Source organism: Panthera uncia, chromosome D2 (assembly GCF_023721935.1).
Source record: "Panthera uncia isolate 11264 chromosome D2, Puncia_PCG_1.0, whole genome shotgun sequence".
NCBI classification, from domain to species: Eukaryota; Metazoa; Chordata; class Mammalia; order Carnivora; family Felidae; genus Panthera; species Panthera uncia.
Genome location: NC_064818.1, coordinates 67,771,466 through 67,796,547, shown reverse-complemented (window position 1 = coordinate 67,796,547; position 25,082 = coordinate 67,771,466). Strand labels below are relative to the sequence as shown.

General features: G+C 48.3%; 2 protein-coding genes across 16 annotated transcripts in view; both read right to left on the bottom strand.

Moving 5' to 3' along the window:
- The window catches only part of TCF7L2 (transcription factor 7 like 2), a 176,059-nt gene that overhangs the window by 126,318 nt on the left and 24,659 nt on the right, over positions 1 to 25,082 (bottom strand). The gene's annotated exons all lie outside the window — the stretch shown is intronic.
- On the bottom strand, positions 21,858 to 22,527 carry LOC125932982 (60S ribosomal protein L17-like). The gene has a single exon (XM_049645787.1). The coding sequence runs from the start codon at positions 22,471 to 22,473 to the stop codon at positions 21,919 to 21,921; it is 555 nt and encodes a 184-aa protein (XP_049501744.1). The 5' UTR covers positions 22,474 to 22,527; the 3' UTR covers positions 21,858 to 21,918.

Here is a 25,082-nt window from a genome sequence, read left to right as displayed (position 1 = left end):
CCCCCCCCCCCCCCCCCCCCCCCCGCTCCGGAGAACCAACCTTCCTCCCGGCAAAACCTGACACAAGCTAACTGGACAGAACAGTCCTACCGCTCACACACGCACAATGCGCCATCAAAACGCTCCAACGGCTTGGCAGTCTAGACTGCCTTAAGCACTCAGCATTCATTCATTCATTCGTTCATTCATTCATTCATGTTTGGCCCAATGCGTGCTAGGTGCCAGGTAATGTGCCCAGCGTCTGAGCAGCATCATAAAACAAAGGCCCCCATTCCCCTGAACTGCCATGACTATGGATGGAGGTTTACACAGGAAGACATGGCCAGGGATCAAAAAGAGGGTTTGAAAACGGAGTTGTGCAAGACCCACGCCCAGAAGCCCACGTCCAGTCAGTGTGTGGGGAAGGCAGTGTTAATTGCCTGAAAACATGGTGAGTCACAGCTGGGAGAAGAAAGAGGCCATCCCAATTCCAGACAAGAAATCCTCTGCTAAGTCTTCCTATCCAATCTCTGATTTGTGACATATCTGGACCCCAGGAGTCTCTCGGTCTCAAAGGACTATGAAGGACCACTGCCCGCACTGCACACATTGTCTGAGGGGAAGACCGGCTAATGAATCGGTTTAAACTCTCATTCCGCACTCACCCGCAGCATCCTCACGGTTCCCTACGACACCGCGGGGGTTCATCTGAAGTCTGGGCGGCCCAGGACACCGTCTGGTGTATCCTCCCTCCTCCCCTCCACGACTCCCCCGACTTTCCCACCACAGAGGCTCCCACTGGACTCCCACCCTAACAGCACCCCACCCCAGAGCCTTCCCCGGGCCCTGGCACTCCCCATGCTCTCATGGGAGGGACCCCAGAAGTCTCTCCCCCTTCATGAAGTCCCAACTAACTGATTGTTCTTGGGCAATCAATTTCCCCTCTCTCTGACTCAGTTTCTTCAAACTGTGAAGAATTTTACCAATTCCAGGCTTCGCTTCATTCTTTCAGCCAAGGACACCTGAGGTGTCTCTGGACGGGCCCATTCCTGCGTCCCCCACCCAGAAGGCACGTGTCCCGGGCCCCTGTGGCCTATGGGGGTACACACAGACTCCGGCTGCAGCTGCCACCATCAAGCCCAGAGCCATCTAAGAGTGGCGGTCTACCGCCACAGGGGGTCTAGGAACTTGAGTCAAATCCTGGCATTGACACTTGACTTGCTGCCTGGGGAACCTCCGACAAGTTCCCTAACAGAAGCCACAATCAGTTTCCTCACCTGTTCATCGAGAATCCCATCTCCTGGCCTCAAAGGGTTGGAGAAGGAACAATGACTGAGCTGAGTGGCTGGCACAAAGTAGGTTACCTTAGACGAGTTCCTTCCCCCCTCCCCTGCTTGTCCATAAAACATTTGGTAAAGTCAACTGGAAACAAAGCTAAAAATGGTTCAGGCTGGGAAAGGGGGTGGGGGGGGGGGAGGGGCAGAACAGAGCCCAGCCATTATTTCTGAGCCCAAAAGTGGCTCCAGGAGACATCCAAGGCCAATCATGGAGACCATCCCCAGGCCACGCTGGGGCTCTGGGGACAGCTCACCACAAAGCAGATGCTACTGGCACCACATGGGTGGTTGACAGACAAAGCTGCTGGCAGCTGAAGGGTCTCTAGGGGCACGTGGGTGAGATCCCACAAAGACAGTGCATCAAAAGGAAGCCCCAAATCAAGACCTGATCACACATCAGCCACAATAAATAATGTTTGCTCAAAGGTGGGAGGGATAGAGAGAGGCCCTTATTGGAGAAGGCCTACTTGCCCGTCCAATGTTAAAGAAAAGCTTGTTTTGTGTGCTACACAAAGGAGACACTGTTCGCAAATGCTCGCCCATATACATAATCAGGGCTGCCTCTGCTTATTACATAAGTCTCTGATGGTTAGAGATTCCGAAATCAATTTTTCTGCACTTATTCATACATATACACATATGAATATATTACATAATCATACGTATAAGAATATATTCACATATACAAAAATATAATTCACATACATACGAAATAAGATGCATAAGAAGAGCAAAATTTATAGACCTATCAAATTGCTGAAAGCAGTTACATCTGAAGAGGTGAAGAATCCTGAGTTCTTCAATGCGACCCCTTCCAAGAAAAAGTGGAGGGATAATGTGATTTTTATTTCCTTTTGTGGTTTATGGTATTTTTTTCTTTTTTTTTGGAAGAGAAACTCTCAAAACATAAGTGGAAACAATTTGACAGAACCTCTAAATAAATAAAATTAAGTTCTTTTTCCTATTGGGTCCAAAGGCTATTCATGGGCCTACTTAAATCTTGACACTCCCATCCACCAACACCAGGACTGGGACACAGATGGGCATTCGCCACAGTGATCATTGGGGCAGCATGTGTAAGTTTCCTTTACCAAACACAGAACAGGAAACACAAACACAGACACACACACACAGACACAGACACACACACACACACACACACACACCCCTCAGACATTCAACCAGGGTTTCTCAACCTCGGCACCTCTGACACCTTGGGCTGGATCACTGTTTGTTGTGGGGTCTGTCTTCCGTATTGGAAGGTGTTCAGCAGCATCCTTGGTCTCTGCCCACTAGATGCCAGTAGCAATCCCCAAGAAGTGACAATCCTACAAGTCTCCAGAAGCGGCCAAATACCCCCTGGGGAGCAGTCTCACCTCCATTTGAAAACCACTGAGCAAAACGATTTGGACCCAGCAGCCCCAAGGAATGACAGAGAAGCCAAGTCCCCAGCCAGCTGCCTTGGTGGCCAGCTGGTGTAGCACAGGACAAGTGCTCAAGGACGAGTTAACTGAACCGAAAACATCTGGGTCTAAAGTCTGCCACCTTGATAAAGTCCCAGACCTATACAAAGCTGAAGAAAACTGGCAGGTCTCCTAAGTCACAGCTTTTTCTTCCTGCAAACAGGAGTCGGGGGGATGCCACCTGTCATCCCATTCTAGAAGGGTTAGATCCCTTCTAACCATCCACAACTGCAGGTATCGTCATGCCATTTTACAGATGAAGAAACTGAGGCCCAGAAAGATGCTGGGATTGCCTCAAGTCTCCTCACCTCTAAGCAGCTGGGTTCAGACCCCAAAGCACCTCCCACCTACTCCAATAAACAGAAACGATGCAGTGTCGTGTTACAAAGGCGTTTTTAATTCTTTAGGAAATTACTTTGCAGGAAAACAAACAATCCGAGCGATGCCTGGCTTAGATTCACACCTCTTCTGTTTAACTTTAAACTCAACACTCAGAAGACAATAAAAACTCCCTTCTTATTAACAACTAGTATCACTGAGGGTGACTTGGTTCACAATTGAGAGGGAAGGAAGAGGAGACACGGGCCATCTCTTACACACACACACACACACACACACACATCCCTCCCAGCTTTCTCTGTGACACAACTAGAAAGGTTGGAAGACCCATCCAGGACCTGACATGCCCAGAGAAAAGTTTATAGTCCTCCCTCTGCACTAAAGGAAGGAAAAGAAAAAAAAAACAAAAAAAACTCAATCACTGAAAACGAAGGCACTGGAGAGAACAGCTGTGGCTCAGTAACCTGTCTACCAGCCGCTTCTCTGAGAACCAACCTACCAGCTAACAGCACACAGCTCAGAGCCGGCTGGCTGGGGTTCTACTTACCCTGCAGGCATTTTTCTTATTTCAAAGTTTCTATTAACTCCCCACTGATGTGCCCTAAAAGAATTTTTAAGGGCTTGGAAACACATAAATAAAATAGTCTTTGTTGGACCAGCACAGCCAAATGAAAGTCTTTCACCTGTAGCAGTGGTGATAAAACTTTCAGGCCTCACTTTCATACAAACCATCCAAAGACAGGAGAACCTGGAGTTCTGAAACCTTCCATGGCTCCCGTGCCCTCCCAGCCGGCACGTTCCTCCCCAGCTAAGGGCAGGCTGAGGAAGGCATGCCCACACCGTATGCACAGGTTGCAAGAAACATTCCTGACTCCAGGCCTGCCCTCCGGAGTGTGCCGCGTTCCTTCACAGCCTTCCAAAAATACCCAGTTAAATCGCGTTTGTCAAAACCCAGTTCGCACATAGTTAAAGATGAAGGAGAATCCTTAGAGGCTATGGCTTACTGGCTCAGTGGAGGGCTAAGGGGCGGAGGCAGAGAACAGAGAGGGAATTTGGAGGAGACAAATCACATGAAATACCCAGAAACAGAAAAATTAAGGTGCTTGTCCAACCAAAAGGCAATGCAGTACATTTTCAGCCATTGATCACACGGGCCGAGGTGCCCATGTGATGTGCTCGGCCCATGTGATGTGCTCATGTATTCAGAACCTTCTACCAGAACTAGGATTTGCTGCCCTCCCCTCCGGGCCCAAAAGATGGCTTGCCAATAACAGGACAACGAAAGTACTGCCAAAGGCCATCCTGAGCAAATATCATTGCTTACACTGTCCAGAAAAGACATCATCTAGCACTATTTGACAGATTAAATCACTCTGGTGCCCTGTTCTGAGTCAGTCATCAAATACGGGCCGCTGGCTAGCTGCATGATCTTAGGCAAGTCAACTTGCCCGTCCGGACCTAAAGACTGCTCACCTCTGAAAACAGGACGCTTGGCCAGACTGCGACCCACTCCCTCTCATACACGTACTTGTACTCGCCAACAGACTCACGACCCTGTCCAGGCCGGTCTCAACTTTCCTTCCTCCCTCCAGAGCCTGGTGGCCATGCGCCCTGGGCCGTGAGCTCCCAGAAGGCTATTAGTACAACGGTCCCTCTCTACCACAGCTGTGTTCCCAACGTGGGGGCCATCTTTCGGCTGAGCAGATGCCTGTGACCTGTCACAGATGAAGAAAAGCAGTGTGGAATGGGACTCGTCTGAGATCTGGAAGAGCTGCTCAAGCACCCTGTAACCCCACATTCCCCAGTGTGCACTACTCAGCCCTCCAAACGGCTGTCCTGCTTCTCCCTACCTGAAGGCCTCTCAGACCTTCCAGTGAGCATCTGAACTCTCCAAGAGGTGACTGCTTATGTGGAATCCCCTGGAACCACTTGGCCCCAGTCCGTGTGGAGGAAACTCCCAGGGCTAGCATGCGAGAGAACATGTATGCTGATAGGCTGCTCCCTACTTTATCTCACAGAAGAGAAAAATGGGCTCTGGAGAAGTCGAGACATCCAGGACTAGGCCCTGGGTCTCCTGAACCCAGTCTGCATATCTCCCCAGTTTAACACAAGGTAGACAGAGGTATGTATAAACAAGACTACAAATGGTATCGGCTTTCCCAGGGTCACCAAAGTTTCTGAGATCAATAAGCAACATCCGCTAGCCAGCGGACAAGCAAGTCCTACTAGCAGGAAATCCTAAGGCCAAGATCACTTTCTAACATGCCTTACTTCTGTGATGAATAACTGAAATTTCAGTGTATTATATTTCTCATCCAGACCATGAGAATTAACCAGCAACCCCATTTACCTGTGTGCAAATTCCTCAGAGGAACTCCCCTCCTCCTCCTCCCACAAAGCCAACGGAGATGGTGCCTGTAAAAGGCCGAGAGCTCCCAAGAAGGAAGACACCAAGCTAAGACAGCACGAGATACTAACAGGGACTCAGAAGCCCACCAGAAAAACATCAGCAGGGGCGCCTGGGTGGCTCAGTCGGTTGAGCGTCCGACTTCGGCTCAGGTCATGATCTCACGGTTTGTGAGTTCGAGCCCCGCGTCAGGCTCCGTGCTGACAGCTGGGAGCCTGGAGCCTGCTTCGGATTCCGTGTCTCCCTCTCTCTCTGCCCCTCCCCTGCTCACACTCTGTCTCTCTCTCTCTCTCTCTTAAAAATAAATAAGCATTTAAAAAAAAAAGAAAGACATCAGCAGCACACAGACTGCTTCAGGAGCAACACCTAGGGACCTGCCTGCCTCTCCCACGAGCCAGGGATGGGGAGACCAAGTCATGGACCAGTTGCCCATTCAGCCACTTGAAATACAGACAAAAGGGGATCATTTCAATTAGTCTGTTACATAGGCCCGGACACTCAGGGTCCTCCAGCAGCAAAAAAGGAAAATAAAACCATAAACCCAACGCAAACAGAGAAAGCCTGGTGAAGGCACAGCATGACTTCAGAGGGCCCCAATCCATCTCCAAGCTATACTGACAGAGTAGACGTGGGAAAATAACCTCTGAACACAGTCTCTTCATTGGATGTAGCTGTGGTGATGACTAATGAAAATACAAAGCCAGGCAAAAGCGTTACCAGATTCTTAGACTTTGGCTGTGTACGGCCCCCAGTCAGCAAATACCCAGAGTCAAAATGTACACTGATGGGGGCAGATGTAGCAGCTGGGTGCTCAGGCTTTCTAACCCCTTCCTTGCTGTGTGATTTTGAACAAGTCACTTGCCTTTCCTGTTGCCAGTGTCCCCTCCCCCGGAAAGGAGCGTGCCTCACACTACAATTAAATTGCAGAATGTCTATAAGGCACTGAGCCTGGGAACCACTCAGCAAATAACAGCTGTTTTAAGTTCTGATGCAGGGAAGAGTTTGTGCAATATTCACCATTTAAAATGGGTCTTCTCATTCTTTGGGCCAGAAGAGACTTTATCACATTTGCACTACCATCTGATGCCAGCCCCTGCTCAATCCTGCTTTCCCCCCTTTTCCTTTCTCAGATGCTACCCTCCAATGAAACCCAGGTACACCTAAAAAAGGGGGATGTCTTATGTGAAAAACCTGGCATGTTTGCTCCAGTCCAACTCAGTTTACAAATAGGTCCAGAAGCAAGGTCCTGGTTTGTACAACCAGAAAGTAACTAAGGAAGAACAGAACCTGGGCTCTGGGGTCTCAGGTCACGGCTATTCCCATACTTCATCTCATCCCCCATCACGCTCTCCACATCTTCTAGAGTAAATCAGGAACGTCATCAAACCCTCCCCCCTTCTATTAACTGTCAAAGGCAACTGATGAGCCGTCTCCTCTGTAGGGGGCTGCAAGCCACAGGAAGTCGGAACAAGCACGCATGGGGAGCACGCCAGCCAGGTTATCATTAGATTACAATACAAGGTCACGGATCAAGTTGCTCAGCCAAAGAGGGCACCCCCGACCTCCGAGAGCAGCACTGGAATCCATGAGGTATGTGGGGTGCCTGGGTGGCTCAGTCACTTAAGCGTGCGACTTCAGCTCAGGTCACAATCTCACAGTTTATGGGTTCGAGCCCCGCGTTGGGCTCTGTGCTGATGGCTCAGAGCCTGGAGCCTGCTTCGGATTCTGTGTCTCTCTGTCTCTCTGCCCCTCCCCCACTCACACTATCTCTCCAATCACTCTCTCTCTCTCTCTCTGTCTCTCTCTCAAAAATAAACAAACATTACAAAAAAAAATTTTTTTAATTGAATTCATGAGGTAAGGGGCTGGAACTCAGTATGACTCTTGAGACTCAATGGAAAGAAAACCAATATGGAATCTTGTTCCGCTTGATCCCGGGCCTGACAAGGAAATCCCCAGAGGCGGGACGCAGTGTTGAGACCAGACACTCTCTGCAAGGGCAACCATTTCACCACCGGGTCCCTGACTGGCTCTTCCCTGAGGACAGGAGCGTCAAGCTTTCCCCCAAAGGGGGCAGCCCTACATCCCTCTTCCCTAAAGGCCCACAGCCCTCTTGCTCCTTTTTGGCCTCTGGGTGACAGCGAAGTGACAATCAACAGATGGCATCAGTGTCCTGTCACAGCAAACCCTGCATGCAGCCTCAGGCTCTCAGCCTTCAACCCACTGCCCTTTGGATGAACAAACCTTTCAAATCCTCCCTTAACGTTATTGGAAATTTCAAGACAAAGTAGCATGACTCAAATCAACACATAGTTTTCCCGCTTGCTTTTTCAAATGCTAATGGGCCTGTGGTCTGTCTACACCAACCTACCCCACTCCCCACAGCCAGGTTCAGGTGGGCTCCAAGCTAAATATTCTACCAGCCGTAGCTGATTCTCAAAGACTTCTAGTAGCTTCAGTCACCCCAGTAGTGGGAGAAGGAGAGGAAATGACCCAATTAACCGTTTCACTTCACTACAAACCTCAAAGCAAACATTTTTCAAGATCTCTTCGGAAACCCACTGCTTTGCTATCCTTTGAGGAAAAGGATACCTGAGCAGGAGCCTCACTAAATTCCTTGGAACCACTTGGAATTCAGCTCACCTCCTCACCATCACTCCCCACAATCATGGCAGAGCATGAACCTCACCTTTTTCTGTTTTATCTTCCCCCAAGCTAAATTTTCCAACATCTCTCAGGAATACGGGGTCTCCCCACAGTCTCAGAAGAGAGAATGGCCTTGTAACAGCCTCCAAATCTGCAGAAATTTCCACCTCTAGAACCCCAGACCCCAGCTCCGGCTCAGTCTCAAAGAAGCTGTGACCTTCACCCCCTCTCAGTTCCCTGATCCGAAAACAACGACGTCAACTGCAACCGTCTCCTGACCCTTTTCAGCTAGAAAGGTCTAACTCAGTGTACTATACATCGGCAGGCTGGCTTCCCACCTGCTAAGTGCTGGCCGGAAAGCCCAGTGCTCCCCAGAAAGGAGAGAGGGGGGCAATCGTGGCCTCCTGGCCTTCCTAGATAAAGATCACTAGTGAACACTGCAGTCTCCACCACGGGCCTCCCCCTAGATGGTCTTGGGTGGCGGTCAGCAACGAGAACAACCTTTTGGAGCCTGGGCGTCCCTCCGTGTCCTGACTCGTTGGCTCCGACCACAGAGCTGCCTCCTTTATTTAATATCTTGGGCACGCGGACCACCATATTGCCCCTTTTCTGGGCTTCAGGCAAAAACCAAAGCAGGATCACCCTGGGAATCACCGAAAGCAGAATCTTCTTCTTGGGGCCGTAACGGGTACCTTTGCCAGGGGGTCCACATCATTTTGGCTGCCATATCCAGAAGGGTCACCAGCCGCCTCCCTACATGTCATTTTTTATTTGCTGATTCACCCACTGGGGACAGCAGAGTATTATGGGCTCTGAAACCAGGCGGGCCAGGGTCCTAATCCAGGTTGCACCTCTCACTGGTCTGCTTCCTAATCTGTAAAATGAGAATGTCTGTAAACGTAATGCCTACTTCACAGGATTGCTATGAAGTGTTAAACGAGAGAATAATATAAAGCCCTTAGCCCCATGCTGTGCACAAGGCTTTCAATAAATGTTAGCCATTATTAATTCTTCTTCAATATAATTCATCAAATGGGGGAAAAAATAAGAATCTCAGCTCCTAGAGGCTCAAAGCTACACACATCCCCGTAGACTTTTACGTGAAGATCCAGTAACACATCTGCTTAATCCCAGATATTTCTGGAGCCACTAGACAGTGAAGGTGAAGCCACGAACAGATGATCCCCACCTCATGGAGCTAACATCCAGGTGAAGGAGGGGACAGCCAAAGAAAGATGCCAGGGTGCGCGTGATCCCACGCTGAAGGACACCAAGGGGTAGACAGGGGCAAAACAGCTTATCTCTGAAGGGGGGGGAGGGTTTCAGAGCGGGAATCTCTGAGGGAAGTGGTATGTAAGCCAATTTAACCAAAACACCAGGCTGCCATGGGTTTAGGGGAAGACAAAGGGAACCACAGAACAGCACGGGGGAAAGGTCTGTCTAGATCAGCCCCTCCTTCTGAGCTGCCTGGCAGGCGGCGATGCACCCAAGGTCTCACTGGTACTGAGTGAAAATCCAGCGCCGACAGAGGACTCCCCATCCCTGGTCAGGGGTGCTCCCTGCAGCGAAAGGGGGAGCCAGCCAGGAGAGGGGGTGCTCGCTCACGCCCCCAGGACTGAGGCAGGAAAACCACCACAGAACGACAACCAAACTCCAGCCACTGTCGGGGCACCAACGAATGTCTCAGAAAGTGCCTCTGTGGGTAATCACGTGCTTCAGCTTGAAAAAAACCCGACAGCCTAACTGGGGGACTGCCTGGAGTGGGGGATTCTCTTCCAGTCCCCCAGCCACAAGCCTCACTTCTCACCTGGCCAAGTCCCAGGCTCCCAGCTGTACCCACACCGAGCAGCCCGGGGTCCCTCCCACGAGAGCTTTGGGATCTTCTTACGTTCTTGCTGATCAGCATGACCAACAGCCCCACCTCTGCCTTTTCTTCTCACCCCTGGGGAAAAGGAGGAGAGAAATAGGCAGCATCGACTCGTGAAAAGTCAGGCGGAAACTCCAGAAGCTAGAGACTCTGATGTAACTGGCCTAGGGATGAGGCTTCAATGGCTCCCGGGTGGCTGTATCCGGTGGCCAGCGTCAAGAAGCCCTGGGCGACAGCAACGTAACTGATGGGTGTCCATCCGATCCCTAACAACAAGGAACGGAAGGAAATTTAACGTGGCTGCTTTTTTAACAGGCGATCTTTACACGGTCACGGGCAAAAGAAAAGTCACATTTTGCTGCCTTGCCCAACACAACTGGCAGGTCACAGAATCCAAGGTTTTCAGTCTGGCAGTCCCTCAGAAAGTTAAACACAGAGTTATCATATGACTCAGCAATTCCACTCGCTGGCGTGCATTCAGGATCAATGAAAACAGGGCCCACACAAAAACCCGTGGATGATTAAACGTTAATGTGGGATAGCCACACAATGGAATAATATTTGGTCAGAATGAGGCATGAAGAATTAGCACATGCTAAAACACGGACGAACCTTGAAAACATCATGTTAAGTGAGAGGCCCGACACAAAAGGCCACATATTTTACAATTCCATTTGTATGAGATGTCAAGAATAGGCATCTACAGCATCTGCCAGGAGCTCAGGGGAAGGCAAAGTGCAGAGTGATGGCTAATGGGTCTAGGGTTTCTTCTGGGTGCGGCGAAAACGTTCTGGAATTAGGGAGTGTTGATGATCACACGACTCTGGAAATAATACTAAAAATCACTAAACTGTACGCTTTAAATAAGAGACTCGTATGGTTTGTAAATGCCTCAGCAGAGCTCTTACTTTCAAAAAGAGTCTGAGGTTTTACTCACAACAGCTTGAGAAGCAGTAAGTGTGATTTTTGCCAGGCTTCTTCTCGGGGACTACACCCATGTGCCAGCGCCATGTGCTAAGCGCTCAGTGGGACGGCCTACAGACCGCTCCAGGTCCCGGTGTGCCCAGGGGAACCTCACAATCTGGGTTTGCGGCCCAATGCAGGGCGGTAAGCAGGAGACAATACATGGCAAAAGCCATTTTTACAAGTGTGTAAGTAAGATCCAGAAGATCCTGATTCACTAAATAGGGTGGGGAGGGGACACCTGATGAATCTGAGTTTTTAACAGGGTTAAGGGTTCCCTGATCAGGAAAAGTCTGGGAACCACTAAAAATGTAACAAAGTAACACTTTATTCCAGGACCTCAGAAAGGGACCAACTCAGAAGTTTATTGTTAAGGCGAGGCCTCCAGGGGCCAGAACAGAAGCCTGGAGCCCTGCTCGAGATGCTCCAAGCACCTCCCATCCTCGTCCTGGGATTCCCTCTCTCCTCCCAGGCGCTCAAAGCCTTTGGCAAAGACAACGCAATCTTAGCGCCCAGCAGCGTCAAGCTCCCATAGGCCTTGCTGGGCAGGCCGCACTTCTTTTGATTCCAGAAATGTTAGTCCAGCGCCCGGGCGATTGGCAGGGAGCGGGAACTCGAACCCAGGAATCCCAACGCCCACAGATTCTCACCTCCAGCTCCAACAAAGGTCTCTTTGTCGGGTTTGGGTGTCTCCCGGAGGGCATACTTCCCTCCCAGGGCTGGGGAGAGAGGAGGCGAGGGCGGTGTGCGGAATGGAATCCACGCATTCTCTGGTCTCCAGGTTGCCCAATCGCACCGCCCGAGGGGAGGGACGGGCAGCCTTTCCCTGGTCTTGGCGGCCAGGAGGGAGGTGGGCCCCGCCCACCAGGCCTCACAGCTCCCTTGCATCCAAGGCCTGACCCACAGGCCTCCCGAGCCTGCATCCTGCCGGGGCGACAGGGCTCCAAGGAACAACGGGGCTCTTGTTCAGACACGCTTTTCAGCCGGTGAGGTTACCCTCTAGAAATACTTCTAAATAAATACACAGACCATCCCATCCTGAGGTCTGCCTGCAGCCCCGCTTTCGGCACAATGCCAGCCTCCGCGGCCCTGCCAACCACCTCTGTCGCGTGACTCGCTCCACCCTCATGGTGAGGTGTCCTCGGGAATCAGAGGCAGCATCCGTAGGCTTCCAAGCACGGGGCCAGGAAGCAGAGAGCCAGAGGCCAGGTGACTGCAGCAAGCCTCTCCTCTTAACAAGCACAAAGGGGAAGTTGGCTGTGGCAGAACAGCCTGACCAGGGGCCTTCACCAGGAGAATGGCCTCCCGCCTCTGCTCCAGATTTAATTCAGCCGTGGCTGGGTGACGGGAACCACCCAGCCATCCCTCCAGGGGTATGGCAATGGGGAAGACTCGCCCTGTGGTTCCTCTTACCCTGGAGGAGGCGTTTCCTGCCTTCTGAACCATCTAGGAGCCTGAGTTACATCCTCACACTGCATACAAGATGTGTACCCCACTAGCAAGATCTCTGTAGCACTTCCCAGAGAGGAAAAGTGAGTCCCCACTGGGGGCTCAGATTAGCCAAGGTGGCCACAGCTCTGGGATCCCCAATTTGGCACGCACTCTCTACCTGGCAGGAAGGAATCCAGAACCTGAGCGTTCCTGAGGAAGGCCACAGAGCTCACCTTGAAGAGAAAGGCAGCTTTGAGCTATAAAAATACGAGATTCAGACCCTGGACCAAAAGCCAGTGAACAGTCTCAAATTTAAAGCCTATCTAAAAAACACCGTTTTCCCCCAGAGGGCTTCCGTCAAACTTTGTCCCCTTTGGTGCTTGAAACTATCCACTGAGACGAGTAAGGACTATTATTCCCGTTTTAGAGGTGATTTTGGAACAGACCTGGACACAGAAAAGAAGCGTAGGAGGCTGACAAGTTCATTTTTCACATCCTTTCAGATCCTGAGTGTGCACCCGCCCCAAAATTTAAGGGATGGGGATGTATGGCAGGGAAAAGGTGGGGGAAAGTAAGTTTTACAAACCTGAGCTGCACTGACATTTGATGGATTTAATTAAAAGGTACCCTTTCAAGCAACAGGAAAAAAAATAATAATAAATCCACGTCTCATCTGAGTTACACCCTGGGGATCCGCAGGATAACCACTAATAAAACGCTCCCGTCCCCCATCACTATGTGGGTGACTCCATCCATAACCATCTGTGAGCCGTGTGCAGGAGTCTTGAGAGACAGGCAATTGTCTTTATATTATTAACAGTAATAGGAGCACACTACCAGGAATAATCATTTCTGCATCATGCCAACCTGAACCTTCATTTCACTGCATGAGCTGCTGGGCATCAAAGCCAACAAATTCGCAGAAATGCTCAGGGAAGGAAGGAGGGGGAAGAGAAAAGAGCCCAGCCTTCTGCCCACCGCCATCCCCCACCCCATCCATTAGAAAACATATCCCTAAATAAATAATGAGAGCGCCCAATCTGCAAAATATCCCACAGCACCAGGTGAGCAGAAACCGCCCCCCCCCCCCCCCGCCAACCATCATCTCAAAACAATTTTAAACCTCAACCTCACCGATTCGTCTACCCCACCTTGGTTCAAATTAAACGAAATGCTATCATGCTGCTGTGTTTTAAAACACTGTCCGAGAAGGTAGAAAAGGTTACCCACAGCAAGCAAGGAGTTCTGTCTTCACCATAGCAACGCGCCTATTTATAATATGGTCTACCTGCATCAAAGGCTTGCACAAGACACTCAAGGCAAGACCAGTGCTACATCCAAGCCCGAAGACGAAGCCGGAAACTCTCGTGAGCACGGCAATGAAACACTTCCAATTACATTACATGCCACGATTATTAGCATTGACTATCAGATTTTTTTTTCTTTCTATTCCAGTAAGAGTAAAGAGGAATATGAATCAAGGCAGTTCCGAGGACAGAGGAAGCCAGCATGCCACTTTCTAAAAGTGCTGTGGCTATTTTTTTTTTTTTTTTTTTTAATGGTTAACCCCAGAGGCAGGGACAGGAAGGAAAGGTTTCGAAGGAGAGCCACACGTTATGACGTTCCTGAATCCTCCCCGGTGTCAGGTGTGCGGCCTGATAAGGCACCCTTACCGGTTCGTAAGCAAGGCCTCAGTCATTCGTGCCAGGCAGAAATTCCAGAGCGGCCCAGATCCACACACATGCTGGACCTGGACCGTGGAAGGAAAAACACGTTTTCCTTTCGGAGGGAGGCACAGGCACCCACATCCAATTACTCATTGCAAAAGGATTCTGATTGGCCAACAAAGGCCAGGTTAGAATTTTCAAAGAGAAACCCAACTAGATTCCCCACAGCAACCTCCCTGTTTCCATGTCAATACAGAACCTTAGAGCATGACAGGGCCCTAGCATCAGGCAAAGCCCAGACTCAAACCCCAGAGCAGCCACTGACCAGCCACACACCCTTGGGCAAGTTCCCTAACTTTCTTCAGTTTCCTCAGCTGTATAATGGGGATGGTACAGAAAGTTGCTGTGACCTTGAAGTTTACAAATCTATAGAATGTTCTAGAAAGTGGCACATAGCGAGAGCTCAACAAACACCTATTCTTTTTTCTTTTGCTACTAGCATCAAGGTCCCTTTCTGGAGCAACAATGCTAGAAATCAAAGCATTAAGTCCCCACACTCACGAGACAAGAGACCCACACGAGTACCTTAAAAATGAAAAATGAGGTATTCCCCATCCTTAACACACACTCCATGGAATGATGCCAGCCCTGTTCCATAGCTAGAACAACTGAGGCTAGACTCACGTTTGCATCAGTGATAACACTAAGGGTCAAAGCTAGTGGACCAGGAGTAAGCTGAGAGTCGTAGGGGGTGAGGAGCCTACAGGAACCATTGATGGAAGGCAGACATAGAGTGACCCACCACATTTTCATTCAGTCAAATGGAAGACAAAAAGCATCCCTTGGACCAAGGTGAGTGGCACATAGGACAGAGGGACTCACAGTTCTGGACACCCTCCAATGCTCCGTATTTTCTTTTCCCAATAGCCTGTCCATTCCTACAGGCCAGGGACTATGTCACTGAACCTAGGCACCCAGAGCAAGGGACACATTACAGACCCTAAATAAATATTTGTTTCTGTGTAATGCTTTTGGAGGGGGAAAAAATTCACTTCAGCTTCCTGGTATTTCCCTTAAAGTGATTTTTCATAAAAAAACAAAAACAAAAGGTATAGTATCGTTTCATTTCATTATCGCAACAATCCTTTGAAGGAGATATTTTGATTCTGCCCGTTTTACAGACAAGCAAACTGAGGATTAGGGAAGCACTTGCTCAAGCTCACACAAAGTCACAAAGTAGCAGAGCCAGGATTCAAAGGTAGGTCTGACTCTAGAATCAAGCTCTTAACCATTTCCTTATTCTTGATATTTCTCTTGATCGATCATGTACATCTAGCAGAGTTCTTAGCGACGAGTAGATACTCAGTATTTTTTAAGTAGAAACACAAAAGAAGTGGACAATTCAGGTTGTAGCTTCTAGTGCTCACAAAAACCCTAGATCAACCATAGCTGACAATGCTTCACCTTAGCTTTGCAAACTACATAATTCACGTAGAAATGGAAAAAGAATCTAGCACATGTCTTCACCCACCAATCTCTGCAAGAAAACGCCTGGGAGCAAAACCAGTGACGGGAAATGGGTTGGACCTGAAATGCTGAGGTCCAGGTATTAAATTATGCTGCACTTGAAACTTCCAAACCAGAGATCCAGCATCACCAAAGAGAAGGGAACAGGAGGTCAGGGCAGCACCCACCCGGGCAGAGTTCTCGACCATGCCAGTTCTCAAAATCTTCCCAGGGAGGTGTGGAGGCCTCAAGAAAGGGAGGTACGAAGAAAAATGCTCAGATACATCCTCTTAACCACAGCCCGAGCATTTCTCCACCAGAGAGAAACACCAAGTACAACACCAGTGACTTCTAAGTGTGCAGGCCGATTATAGCTTTACTTTCAAAAGAGCTTTGATTGATCTTTTTTGATAGACCTGAAATAAATTAAACTAGATTGACTCACTTGAGAATGGACTCTAATCCCTTAGTCAGATCCCGGAGAACTCAAACCAAACCAGCTGTTAATTTAGGCTTTATAAGATAAAGCATGAGAAATCCAAGTTGATGTACCCCAGAGCAAAGCTTACATCATCTCTGTAAGCAATCAACTTACTGCTTCTTTTAGGAACTAATCAGTTCTTGGGTAAGTGGGTGCCAAGCCTGTACTCTCAGAGCGAAACTAGCTCAGAGAAAGGAAGAAAGGCGAGAGAAGGAAGAGAGGACCCGAGAAACACTGACTCACTCCTCAAGCAAGCTCAGAAGCGGCCCAAGACATTTCCAGTTTGCTTTCTGCAACTCATCTGTCTTGTGCTCCAGAACTGCAATGGCTTGACCAGAGTCTAACCACCAAGTGAGAGGAAGCACCCAATACTCTTCATATTTCTTTGCAAAAAGAGGGGGAGCAGAATTACCCCGAAAATATTCCCCACTACTTTTTTATTCCCTCATCTTTGAAGATCACACTGTCCCCTTTATCTCTGCTTTCTGGGTGCCTTTGATTTGAATATAGGAAACTCAAGGCTTTCAAGTGGCAACTGCCCATGGCACTAATGGAGTTAACAAGCACTACACACACACACACACACACACACACACCCCTACAGGCTTCTTCCCAAGCTAAACTCTGCTCACTCACAGGCAGCCCTCCCAACTTTCACTAGCATTTTTTGGAAAGGGATTCAGGTCTTCATCCCAAATGAAGGTGGGCATTCACCTCTGGGGAACTCCACCCAATGCCTCACCCCAGGAGGTTCCAGCACAGTGCCTTTCCTTCTGGGGGGAAAGAAAAAAAAAAAAAGGCTGCCAGCCTCTTGCTCCTAAACAATGATGTTTCATAGATCACTCTGTTTACCGAACATAAGGGGATCAAGAATTGAAATCCAATTTAAGGAATTATGGTGCCTTCAGACTGTTTTTCCTCAACGATGAAAAAAGACAGGCATGTTGTTTCTGGAATTAGGCCAGAAGAAACTGATCCTTGTAGTAATACAAGAAAAAAAGAAATCAATGCGTGTGTTTATACATGGGCTGGGGGGAGGGGACGGCTAAAATAGGAGTTAAAATCCGAGTAGCAACAAACTCGTTTCCTTCCATGGAAGGATCCCGAAGTTTATTTTAGTTTTATTTTTGATATCAGACAAGTAGAATATGATTCATCTCTTATCGTTTCTGAGAGGAAGAAATTTAACCAGAGAAGATAAAACCAAAACCAACCGCCAAGTCTGTCCACTTGCCTTCCACTAGTAGCGAAAGGGACCCAGTGCCCAGCAACAGTCTGAAGCTGCTAAGATTACAGACGTCCTTCCCCTTTAAATACAAGTACCCACTGCAGCTCGGTACCCGGTGCTCGCCATTGTGTTATTAATCCTCTGAGATTGGTTGTATCCCCATTTTACAGATAAAACTGAGACTTCGGGAGGTTAAGTAAGTGGCCGAGGTCCCACATACAATAAAAGGGTGTGACTTGAGAGCTCAGGTATGTCTAACACCAGTGTCAGGGCTCCCATCCATCATCCCTGAACGCCTCCAGGTCACGGCATAAACTTTTCACTCCAGATAAAACAGCACTTTTGTGGCTTCTAATGGGTCTCACCACCGCGTATGTCCCGTGGAGGTATTTCAGGGATGGACAAACTGAGACGCAGAGAGGGTACGTTACCTACAAGCAGGTAACTGAGTGAATGACCTAGCAGTGTTCCCAACTCCTGGGGCCCTAACAGTAATTATTACGCTTCCTCCTCAACCTTAATTAATTCTTTCCCACTGCCATACCCAAAGTCCTCCCACCAAATGCTGCCTCGGGGAGATAGTTTGGCTGGTGGTGCTAATTTTGATGGGGGGGGAAGGGGGAGGACTAAAAGGGGGGCAAAACTATTAGATAAAGTAAATTAAGATGTTTCTAATAGGTGTGGAATAAATCGTCACTTTAAGGAACTAACCAATTAAAAAGCTACAGCACTGCTCTTGCCAAAAGCTATGCCATCAGCCAGAATGCCAGTGACAAACTGCAGTGGAGAGGAGGGAAATGCTAACACCTGCCGCAGCCTAAGGCCACTACAAAGCTACAAAGGTCTGGCCAATGCCAACAAAAATACCAACGCTTTCTGATCAACCAAGATGGCTAAAATACAAGTCCTCTTTTTCAAGGAGGGAGGGGATGTCGTCGTACCTGCTCATTGTTTTACACCTCCCAAAGCCAAAGAGGGGAGTGATGATAAAAGAAGTCCATTGACGAGGGGCACCTGGGTGGCTTGGTGGGTTAAGCGTCAGACTTTGGTTCAGGTCATGATCTCGCAGTTGTGGGTTCAAGCCCCGCGCTGGGCTCTGTGCGGACAGCTCGGAGCCTGGCACCTGCTTCAGATTCTATGTCTCCCTCACTCTGTCCCTCCCCTGCTCATGCCATGTCTCTCTCTCTCTCTCTCAAAACTATGTAGGGGCACCTGGGTGGCTCTGTCGGTTGAGAGTCCGATTTCAGCTCAGGTCATGATCTCACAGTTCCTGGGTTCAAGCCCCGCCCGCATCAGGCTCTGTGCTGACGGCTCAGAGCCTGGCGCCTGCTTTGAATTCTGTCTCAGTCTCTCTCAGTCCCTCCCCTATGTGCGCGTGCGTGTGTGTGTGTGTGTATGTGTGTGTGTCTCAAATATAAATAAACATTTAAAAATTTTTAAAATAAACACACATTAAAAACAAAGTCCACTGACAAAAACTGTTTTCTGATTCCACCCCTTTGCATGTTACCTTCAGAGAAACTCAAGAGAGATGGCGATACAAACGGCCCAACTCCAAGCACCGTGTTTTAATTCATCCTCCTGCAAATGAAGGAGGTCTGAATTGCACCTTCTGGAACCAGGAGGTGATAAAGACCCTAGGGATGCTGTCAAGTCACCTGGGAAAATCAATGTCATTTCTTAACCACCACGGAGAACAAATCATTGCGCACAAACTCCTTGCGGCAACGCAGTTCTCCAAGTTGAAGTGCGAAGTGGCCTGAGCTGGCTGTCCACTCACGGATCTGATTCCCTGCCCAGGAGAGCCCCACGGGAAGGCCCGGCGAGCAGACCTGAGTGATGGGCACAGACACGAATGCAAAGACCTGGCCCTTCCTCCCACGGGTGCTGCTTTCCTGGGGCAGTAAGCTTCCAATCACAGGTTCCCCAGGTCTCTTGGCCCTAGGAACCCGCTAGCTGCTTGTCTTTGAGGCAAATTGGAGGAGGAGGGGGCTGTTACACGCTTATTACAAATTCAGACAAACAATAGCCTGGCCACAGCAGCCCGCGGACACTCCCTCATAAAGAAAAAAGTAAGTGTTATTAGGTCGGCAAGCCAGAAGCCAGCCCTCTGCCTTTCAAACACCAAAAAGGACACCTTTTAAATCTATTTTTTTTAATGAAGTTCTAAGCAATAGAAATTCGACCAAAGAAGAGAGCAGACATTACAGCTAAAAGGCCACAAATTCCTGTCTTGCTGTCACTAATTTCATGCCCATCAGAAGCTGAATAATTCGGAGCCCGGTCACCCCCATAGGTTTTTTGTCTGTCCTCCCCAGGGAGATAAATTATGTCACAACGAACTCTCTCCCCCAACGCTCTTCAAAAAGTACCCTGGCCTCTTGATTCGGCCCGCTCCCTGACAGAAGAAACCAGATTACTTTGGGGGGAAGGGAAGACGGGAAAGAAAAGCAGGGAAAGATATATGCCACTTGGCCACTTGGCAGGAGTGGCATAATGGTGTTGTCAGGGTGACCGACTGTCCCCGCTTGCCTGGGGTGGACAGGCTTCCTGGGACAACCTGTTGGTAACAGGTATAACACCATTAAGCCTTCCTCCCACGACAGCCACTGAGCTAACCCTAACCCTCTCTCATGTAACCTCACAATAACCCGCCCAGCAGGCAAATCCCATTATTAAGCCCATTTTTCACAGATGGGAAAACGGAGGCACAGAGTAATTAAGTAATTTGCCCAATTTAAACTTTCCAGCGTTATGTAAAAGGAAAAAAAAAAAAGTGATGGAACTCAGATACTGGAATAAGGAGAAGTTCAGACTTTACGGGGAAATTCTGACCTGGAAAGCAGTTAATGAGGAAAAAAAACACTTCCTGCCAAAGGAGATGAGAGGAGAGCAGGGGAATCAGGGGAAATACACAGAACAGGAAGATCAATCACAAGTTGGTCTAGATGTTTCCAAAATAGTCCTTAGAGGCATTATGTAAGTAACACAGAAAGAGAGAGAAGAAACCCCAGGTGGGGGAGCGTGTGACAGCTGAGGATCCAGGACAAGAACGATGACAATGGCTCTGCGGCAACTTGCCAGGGATCCCGGGCCCCACGAGAGCCCGACAATCTCCACGCCCTCTGGGAAGGCCATGCCCGGGGCTCCCCCCCTCCTCACACTTCATGGGCCAGGAGCCCTGGCCACTCTTGGCTCCCCAGCAGCCAGACTCTTGAGCTGAGGTGGCAAATGGAAACCGCAAACCATGAACCAAAGCAGAAGTCAGACCCAGAGATAAAAATCCAGTCACACGGAAAAAAAGAAATGATAACAGAACCACTGAGGCCGAAATCAAAACCGTAGCTGCTTTGCATGTGGCACGGGGTTTGTGTGTGCGCTTTGTCTGTGTCAGACCTTCGGTTCCCACCACACACAACTCGCCGTGGGGCTCCTTTCGCTACGAGGCAAACCGGGAGCCTGTGGAGGATCGTCTTGCAAGACGTCTTGGCCAAAAACCCAAGAAGGCTGGAAGGAGGAAACCCCAAGCAAACCTCAATTTATTGCTCTTACATATCAGTCCGGGACGCCCGGGGCGCCCAACCCAATCTACAGAAACTGACTTGGTGCTTTTCCTAAACTACCCTAACGTCAGGAGTAACACGTTTGTTGGGGGGGACGATAAGGATATCAACATTTATTTTCTGATGGAGATAAACTGGCAAATTGAACCCAACTGCAAAGTGACCTAAGCAAATCATAGCTTCTTCTTTTTTTTTTTTTTTTTTTGACTTTGTTTTTTTGGGGACAGGGGGAGGCAGACGTGGGAGAAGGTTCCTCTCCCAAGGAAAGAGGCCTACCACATTATTGAAGCCTTTTCCTCACCGGAGAATTCAAGCCCTGAGTGCCAATTCTTCAGAAACAAATGGCTTCACAAAGCACGTCCTCTATGGGGAGAGGCTGGTCCTCTGCTCTCACTCACCATGACGAAAATGTGACAAGAGTGACAAGTTTTTGAAAAAAAACACAAAACCAAATAGGGTGCATAAAGCACGCTGGGAGTTTGATAAACACGTCTTCTAGTTTAGAAGCATTTCCAAACCTTCCTCTAGATTCTATTTCAAGAAAAATGTCTGCAGGGGCGCCTGGGTGGCTCAGTTGGTTACACGTCCGAGATCAGCTCGGGTCAAGATCTCATGGCTGGGGAGTTCGAGCCCCGTGTCGGACTCCACGTTGACAGTATGCCAGCCTGGGATCCTCTCCCTCTCTCTGGCCCTCCTCCACTCTCTCTCCCTTCCTCTCTCTCTCTCTCTCAAAATGAGTAAATAAACTTTAAAGCACTTACCAAACCATATATATAAAAAAAAGAAGAAAAAAATGTCTGTATACCCTGGGTCAATGAGTGTTTTAGAATTAACAGGGAAACTCTTGGCTTCTTCGGCAATGATTAAGAAATAAAAGCTGATTGCAGAATAAGCAAATGAAAACCAGGGGGAGCGGAAAGGGGAGGTTTGATTTTGATTTTTAATTTTTTTTTAATGTTTATTTATTTTTTTTTTATTTTATTTTATTTTATTTTATTTTTTTCTGTTTTTACTTTTATTTGCATGTATTTCATGCAGAATTTACTCCCGGGCCATAAGTTTTTGTTTCTTCAGTTTCTTCTGGGATATCTTTTTCTTCTGTGCAACCTCCTCTTCTGGTTTAGGAACAATCTGCTCTTTTTCAGTAAGGATCATCTCAATGTGGCAGGGAGAGCTCATGTATGGATTAATCCGACCATGAGCCCTGTAAGTTCTACGCCGCATTTTGGGGGCTTTGTGCACCTGGATGTGCTCAATGACCAGAGAATCTACATCTAAACCCTTAAGTTCAGCATTACTCTCTGCATTTTTAAGCATGTGCAGTAAAAATTCGGCACTCTTTTTGGGCCACCGACCCTGTGTCCAGCCCCACTGTTTGGCCTGGGCACACCTACCAACTCCACCATTGTAGCGTCGGAATGGCACACATTGCTTCTGCAAAGTGACATCTTTCAGATACTTGGTGGCTTTTCGGATATGCATACCCTTGATGGCCTGGGCAGTTTCCCGTGTGTTCTTAAAGTGAACACGAAGATTTGAACCTCTTGATTTGCATGATTTTGTCGGGTTTTCCGGGTCAAGTGAATAGCGAACCATTTTCAGAGATCACCTCAGGCCGCTTACGGGAAGAGCAATGTTTATTTATTTTTTGAGAGAGAGAGAGAGCGCGCGCGCAGGGGAGGGGCAGAGAGAGAGAGGGAGACACAGAATCCCAAGCAGGCTCCAGGCTCTGAGCTGTCAGCACAGAGCCCCATGTGGGGCTCGAACCCACAAGCTGTGAGATCGTGACCTGAGCCGACGTCAGATGCTCAACTGACTGAGCCACCCAGACGCCCCTGGTTTTGATTTTTAAGGATAAGAATCAAGTTCAGAGCTTTGTGAATCCTGAAACACTTCTGAATTGAGTCTTACAGATTCCATACATTAATAAAGCCCAATTCTACAGAAAATCATTTATTTTAAGCTAAAGTGTTGACATTAGCTCACTATTTGATTTTACTGTTTGATTTAGGTCTTTTGCTGTATATTTATGACCTCTTAGGAGCTAATCAAAAGGACAAAAATTCCTCTCTGTGCACGTTTCTTGCAAGATTTCGGCTCTGCTATAATACCAGAACGTAACAAGTGCGTCAAGAAAGCAGCCCTCCAGGGCCCTGAAAAGATTCATCTCTACGTCATTCTACCCACAAAGTGGATGCTTTCTTTTCCTTTGCGGTCTATCTCCAGAAATCCCCTTATCCACTGCCTGCTCAATTCACGTGGTCTATACCCCACCCTCAGGAGTACCTGTGACAATTGCTTTCAAGCCAACTCAAACAGAGCCCCCAGAAAACTCACAGAGTGCCAGAGACGCTCCTTTCAGAGCAAAGACCTTCAAATTCAGAATCACATCTCAATGTTTCCTCGAAGTTCCAACTTAATACGTGACTTCCTTGTTCTGAATTGGAGGTCGACCATCAGGCAGGTCAAACTGAGGGCAAAATGCGCCGGTGGGTTTTGGTGGCAACAGTAGACTCAATTATCCCAAAACGCTGTTTAACTAGATTCTACTGGTAAACGAGATCGGAATATTCAGATTCTCAGAATTCAGTGTTGAACCATTACTGTAAAGCCTTAATTTTTTATTATCATCCCCTTATTGATTTTTCAACTGAGCTGAAAGGTGGAGACCGCCAGGAAGTAAAATCCTAACAGGTCTGCCTCTAGGAGAAAAGATTTGCCCGGAATGGACACAAACCTTACACCACAACCCCATACGATGAACTGCACCCCCCAATTACAGGAACAAAAAACTCAGGGCTTTAACCTCCATTTACACCCAGCGTTCCCAATGGTTAGATTTACGGGCACTGGGGGCGAAAGTGCATAACCATGAATTTCTTGGCGGTTCACTGCCGACTTCCTCGTGCACTCCAGCCTTTCAACAAGCCAAGTCTCCAAGTCCAGTCCAGTCCACAAAAGGAAAGAAAGAAGAAAATGCGCAAACCGAAAAGAAAAGAACCATGCGAGACAACCCATTAAGGGGCTTTATCAGCTCTTTCCGAAATAAAAGGAAGTTCAAGTCTTCCAAAAACATCCTCGGGGAAAGCCAACAATCTAGAAGCCACAGTAAAAAGTAAAATCATAAATTTTCACATTAAATCACAAAATTCCTGGGAATGCAAACTCCTGGGTAAAACTGGGAGACTAAGGTCATTACACATCCTGAGGAGTTTAAGGTGTGGGAAATACCAGTATTTAGCCCTGAAAGTTAATTCTCTGAAGTTCAATGTTTCTATTCACCTCATCAATATATATAAACCACCTACTACATGAAAAGCGGGGTCACCACTCACTAGCCATTAAAAAAAAAAAATTTAGATAGACCAAGCCTTCCAAATTCTCTTCCAAATATGCATAATATATGTATTTCAGAATAATAATCCCCTCTTAACTGCTTTCCGATAGAGAACTAAATACCCCCCCAAGATTATCAATTTAAATGTCACTTTCCCTCTTCTCTCTCTCTCTTTTCAGTCATCATTAGGCAAAAATAAAAAGCATTTCCTCGGCCTCCTTGGGAGGAGGCTTGGAAAAACCCAGAAGCGTACCCGGGAAGGAAACACAGAAGAGGAACCTCAAATTTCCTTTCTATTTTGGACTGTCAATAGCATTTAGGGAAAACACCTCCTTCATTTCTGCTTCATATGTTTTCCTTATTGGTTCATTTGCACAGTGCGGCTCTCCTAGCAGCACTCAGTACATCGTTTTGTCATTTCTGCCTCTCCCCGCCATTAGTGCAGGCTGCTGAGACGACACCCCAGCTGCCTCCCCAGAGCGGCCGCCAGCCCAGGCGCATCCCTTACCCCCAGGTGGTCCCCCCTTTGACTAATGTTCACCAACACTCATACATCATTCCCAAATTGGTCCAAATGAATTAAACACAGCTCTGCTTAACATTACGAGATTTAAATGGATTTTCTCTCTACAGGTCTGCCCCATAATTGGGTTTATCCATCTTGTTGAAGTACAGTTTACACTTGCTAACATCACGCCAATTCAAGCTACATTTTCTGCTCCAGTGGCAGGAGCAAGGCAGATTTGTCATCGGATCATAACAGGTAATTCAAACAACAATTAGTTTGATGACGGCCCGTATGTCAATGTCTGCTCCCCAGCAGCCGGGCTCACACCCGATGTGCTCTGTTCCTCAAGATGAATTGTCT

Coding starts and splice junctions, on each gene's coding strand:
- LOC125932982 (XM_049645787.1), bottom strand. CDS start 22,473: ATGGTTCGCTATTCACTTGACCCGGAAAACCCGACAAAATCATGCAAA.